Below are 5,008 nucleotides of genomic sequence, written 5' to 3' on the forward strand. Positions count from 1 at the left end.
GCGTCAGCTAGGACAGCTTCGGGGTCGGCCGTGGAGTCTGCGGGGGAGTGATAAGAAACAGCGAGCTCCCTGGGGAGTGGGGAGCCAGGCCAGGGTCCAGATAAGGATGGGTGAAGGGGAACCCAGGGGTTTTGCATGGCATGAAAGCCAGGATTGAATGGGAGCTTTATTTTCTCTCTCTGTTGTACGAACAGGGTACAACTGTTCAAAGAAAAGCTTGGGGAGACTCATCCCTAACTGACTAGCCTAACACGCTAAACTGTTCTTATTTTGCTATTCGCTTCTTCTCTTTGGGTGTCAGTGTACAGCTGTGTATTTCAGCAGGCATACCACCCGATTTTCCACAACGATCCAGATGTCAAATATTCTGTTCCCATTGTCCCTCTAGAGTTACCATCAAATATCCTACAGAGTATAATATTTTTGGCATCCAAATTGCAAGTCTCTGATTGCTTCTTGCATCTGGAAGAAACTCAAAAATCCTTTGTCAGCTTGTGAGTCACCCTATATATTTTAAATAGTTGAATCATAATGTGGCTATAATTTTATATTCAGCTTTCTCTCTTAGCATTATACCATAAACATTTTTCCTAGTTGCCATACAGTCTTCATAATCATCATTTTTAAAAGTTACATGGAGTGAGAAGCCACAATTTACCTCTCTGTGCCCCACCACTTAGACCTGTGGGTACCAGTGATCTTTTAAAGGATTACTGGTGCCCTGTACTACTTTAAAGAGGGTGAAACCTCCCCCGGAACACCTTGTCTAGGGCGCCAACATGCATGAGAGAGAGAGAGATACAAAAACAGAGCTAGAGGTCGAGAAAGCCAGAGAGATGGGAACAGTCCCAGTAATTCAGACCAGCTTCCTGTGTTTGGAGGGTGGGAGGGGAAAGGAGAAATGTTTCTGGGAAGTAACTGGCTGGGGCTAGCGTGGACTCACCAATGGCCAGGTGTGCGGAGGCGACGTAGTGCGTGAACGTCAGGGACCACAGGTGCAGCTCATGGATTGCCCGGACTCCCGGCACCGACAACAAGGTGTCCCGAACGGGTTCAAAGCTCACACTTCGGGGGGTCCCTGCAAGTAGCACCCACCACGTCTTACTGCCAAAGCTGCTCCTGCCCAGAGGTCAGGACCCCACCTCCCCCATCCTGTACCACTCACCCTGATCCCCACAGTTCACCCCATCCCTGAATCCTCCTTCCAGCAATAAGCCTTCTCTCCACACACTCTTCAGAGGAAAGAGGGGTGCCTAGTACTGGAGTGGGGTCAGGGAGGGCCCGGTGTGGGGGATGTAGGAAAGCGGCATCATCGGACTCACCTTCCATGAGGACACGGAGAACATCTCGCAGGGTGGGAGCTGTGGATCCAAGGGCACAGATGGAGAAGAGGAAGGTGCTGATGGGGTCAGCTGCTTTGTACTGAGGCTGCACAGAAAGAAAGCCCTAAGAGCCTGGGAACTGGGAACCTTTCAGGGGAAGATCTAGGGGCACCCTGGACGAACAGGACCTGAGAGGGGAAAGGGACCATAACCCTGGGCCAGGGGTCCTATGGAGCTGGGAGGTGGAGTAGGGTGGGGATGGGGACCCAGGGAAGGCAGGGCTGGGATATAGAGAGGCGAGGGCAAGACTGGGCAGGCTTGCACACATGGTACCTTGAAGTAGATGAGGATGGAGGCAATCAGCACCCCAAGGCTCTGCAGGAGGTCTCCCAGCACGTGCACAAAGGCCGCCCGGACGCTGGTGTTCCCCAGAGGCAAGGGCTCCCCGGACCCCTCCTCCAGCGGTGCATACTCTGCCCCCCTAGACCCATGGCTGTGGGGGGGCCCAGCCTGGTGCAGCACAAAAGCCATTCTGAGGGGGAAGCAGAGCAGCTCAGCCCAGGTGGCCTGCTCCCAGCATCCTCCACCCACTTCCATGCCCCCTCCTCTCACCTCCCAGGAGCCCTTTCTCTACCTGTTTTCTCCCTATTTTCCCAGTCCTCAGAAGAAAGCAATGCTGTCCAAGAGAGACAAACAGAGCCACCTGGGGGGAGGAATACTTGGTACTAGAGATGTAGATTCAGATCTTGGCCCTGCTACTGAAATTGCTACATGTCCTGGGCAGGCAAGGCCCCTTGTCACCTCTCATTATTTGTTTTGGCCACACGGGGTAGTTTGCAGAATCTCAGCACCCCGAACAGGTATCAAACCCCAGGCTCTCATCCATGAGAGCTGGAATCCTAACCACTCGACCATCTCTCATTAACTGAATGTCAGGGGTGACACTACCTACCTCGTAGGGGTGGTTGTGTGCTTTCAATGGACAACACTGATGATGGTCCCCAGCAGAGGGGCCAGTACCCAGCAGGCCTTTAACCAAGGTCTGTTGACCCTGAATTTTAGGTCTCCACCCCAACCCCCTCTCAGACATCCCCAGGGCAGCAAGGCAAGAACTGTGTGCATGTGCTGCGGGTCTGCTGGGTGAATAGTCTGCTCTCCCAGCCTGCAGGAGGGCCCCTCACCCCCACTCCGACATGGTGCCTGCTCCATACTGGAACGTACAGCAGATTGGCACAGACCGCAATGCTGGCGGTCAGCAGCATGGCACCCCCCTCGATGTGGTAGTCGCTGTGCAGCAGGCGGATGAAGGCCAGGTACAGGAGGATGCCAGTGACCATCCAGAGGGAGACCACAGAGGCCAGAGCCCCCAGAGTCTCTGCAGGGGGAGACAAGCTGTTAGAGAGCGGCCCAGGACCCTGAGAGGTACCTTCTGGCCAGGTCGAAGGGTTCTCAGGCCATGCAGGCACCTTACCTGAGCGGTGCCAGCCAAAGGTCATGGTGCGGGTGGCTGGACGGGTAGAGAGCCAGAGGGAGAAGAGGCTGCCCATCATGCTGCCCACGTCCGCCAACAGGTGGGCCGCGTCAGTCATAATGGCCAGGCTGTGCGCCAAGTACCCACCTGCAAGGGTGAAGTGACGTATCATCTGGTTCCATTAAGCAAATATCATGCTGTGCGTGTGGAGGCATGGAAAAGAGATTGGGGGGGACATATACCAAAATGTGAATGGTGGTTTTTCTCTGGTGATGGGATCACACATCTTCTTTTCACTCATTCGCGTTTTCTAGTTTTTCTACAATAACAGTTTCTTTTAAAACATTCAGCTGCACCAGGTCTTAGTGGCAGCACGCAGGATCTTCCATCTTTGATGTGGCATGCGGGATCTTTAGCTGCAACATGTGGGCTCTGGTTCCCTGACAGGGATTGAACCCAGGCCCCCTGCACTGGGAGCGTGGAGTCTTAGCCACTGGACCACCAGGGAAGTCCCAACAATAACATGTTTTAATAAGCAATAGGGCTTTTAAAGGACCAGTTTGTACTGATAAGCCAGTCCTGAGTCCCCCTGGTACTGCCTGTCCCTCACCCTCTCCTACTTCCCGAGTCCTGGACACCCGGCTCCCCCGTCCCAGCCAACCCCATCTTGTCTGCATCTCCACCCAGGAACTTAGGCAGGCATCCTGCGGATGGAGTTGGAGGAGCTGCTGTCTAACTTACCAACCACCTCCCCGGCCATGAAGACGCAGCACACAGCACAGGCGGTGCACAGCTGCCTCTGCGCCTGCATCCTCTCCGGGGTGAGACCCGGCTGAGGCAGGGGGTCCCGGTGGCAGTGGTGGAAGGACATCTCCACAGGTTTGGGCTCCTCGGGGAGGGGCTCAGGAGCCTCTGTGAAGAGACTGAGGCAGGCAACACAGTTCAATCTGGGGCCTGGCTCAAGGGCTCGCCTGCTCCTTCCTCACTCCCAGGTCCTGGGTCCCCTAGATTAGCTTCAGCAGATGTCCCATCTCTCTCTCCTTTTCCCAGTCCTGGTCAAAACCAGGAGCCTTGTACACAGAGGGCCACAGGAGAGATGGGGGCTGAACGGACGACTCAGATCGCAGCCTCCCTTTTCCTTTCATATACAGAGCCGCAGAGTCTCACAACACAAAGGAAAGCACCTTAGAGATGAGCTAGTCTACCGCTTACTAAGGAATTAGACGGACAAGGCTCAGAGAGGGAGGGGACTTATGGAGGCGACACAGCTAGTTAGTGGTCGAGCTGAGATTCGACTCCAACCAAATCAAGTCATTATGACAGGCATCACAAGGAATACAAATGAACTGAGTATCCTTTCTAATCTCTTGGAGCCTTTGGTGAACAAGACAAATGTCTACCTAAGTACTGTGAGATGTTTTAGAAGGTAGCTATTGCCTTAGAGCTGGAGAAGGCAATGGCACCCCACTCCAGTACTCTTGCCTGGAGAATCCCATGGACGGAGGAGCCTGGTGGGCTGCAGTCCATGGGGTCGCTCAGAGTTGGACACAATTGAGCAACTTCACTTTCACTTTTCACTTTCATGCATTGGAGAAGGAAATGGCAACCCACTCCAGTGTTCTTGCCTGGAGAATCCCAGGGATGGGGGAGCCTGGTGGGCTGCCATCTATGGGGTCGAATAGAGTCGGACACGACTAAAGCGACTTAGCAGCAGCAGCAGCAGCATTGCCTTAGAGCAGCGAAAACAAAGTGCTATCAGGGTTCGGATAGAGGGATACACTGACTCTAATGAAGACACCAGGGAAGGTCCGAAGGACCCGAAGGCCCAAGGACACCGAAGGAGGCCCCTGAGAAGGGCCTGGGCAGATAGAGAGGCTTTTGATAAAGAGGAGGTGCATGTGCCGGTGAAGGCAGTACGATGGGGAAGTGGTGTGAAAGTGCTGGGTGGGGCTCAGACCTGCCTCCTTCCTGGACCTACCTCCGGGTGCCTCCATTCCCGGTCCTTCCACTTCCCTCTCTAGACATGCAGCTGAATGTGGCCCTTTAAGAGAGGAGTAGAATGTGGGGACCCAAAAAGTCTGAAGTTCTTGGCACGGAGAATTACTGGCCAGATTCCAGAGCTGGGTTGTCATGGGGAGGAGACAGTGCAGACTGCTGTGGCTGGGGTGGCAGGAGGAAGAGCGCTGGGGTGGGGGTCTGTGATACGGTAGTGTGA

General features: G+C 54.4%; 1 protein-coding gene across 1 annotated transcript in view; it reads right to left on the reverse strand.

Annotated features, from left to right (window-relative positions):
• The window catches only part of SLC30A3 (solute carrier family 30 (zinc transporter), member 3), an 8,744-nt gene that overhangs the window by 892 nt on the left and 2,844 nt on the right, over positions 1–5,008 (reverse strand). Inside the window, exons 2-8 of the mRNA XM_010840629.1 lie at positions 3,535–3,716; positions 2,794–2,940; positions 2,544–2,697; positions 1,656–1,854; positions 1,323–1,428; positions 944–1,078; positions 11–37 (exon numbers count right to left, since the gene is read on the reverse strand). Coding sequence (XP_010838931.1) covers positions 11–37; positions 944–1,078; positions 1,323–1,428; positions 1,656–1,854; positions 2,544–2,697; positions 2,794–2,940; positions 3,535–3,716 — 950 coding nt within the window. The remainder of the gene's footprint in view (positions 1–10; positions 38–943; positions 1,079–1,322; positions 1,429–1,655; positions 1,855–2,543; positions 2,698–2,793; positions 2,941–3,534; positions 3,717–5,008) is intronic.

Source organism: Bison bison, unplaced genomic scaffold (assembly GCF_000754665.1).
Source record: "Bison bison bison isolate TAMUID 2011002044 unplaced genomic scaffold, Bison_UMD1.0 scf7180017864145, whole genome shotgun sequence".
NCBI lineage: Eukaryota > Metazoa > Chordata > Mammalia > Artiodactyla > Bovidae > Bison > Bison bison.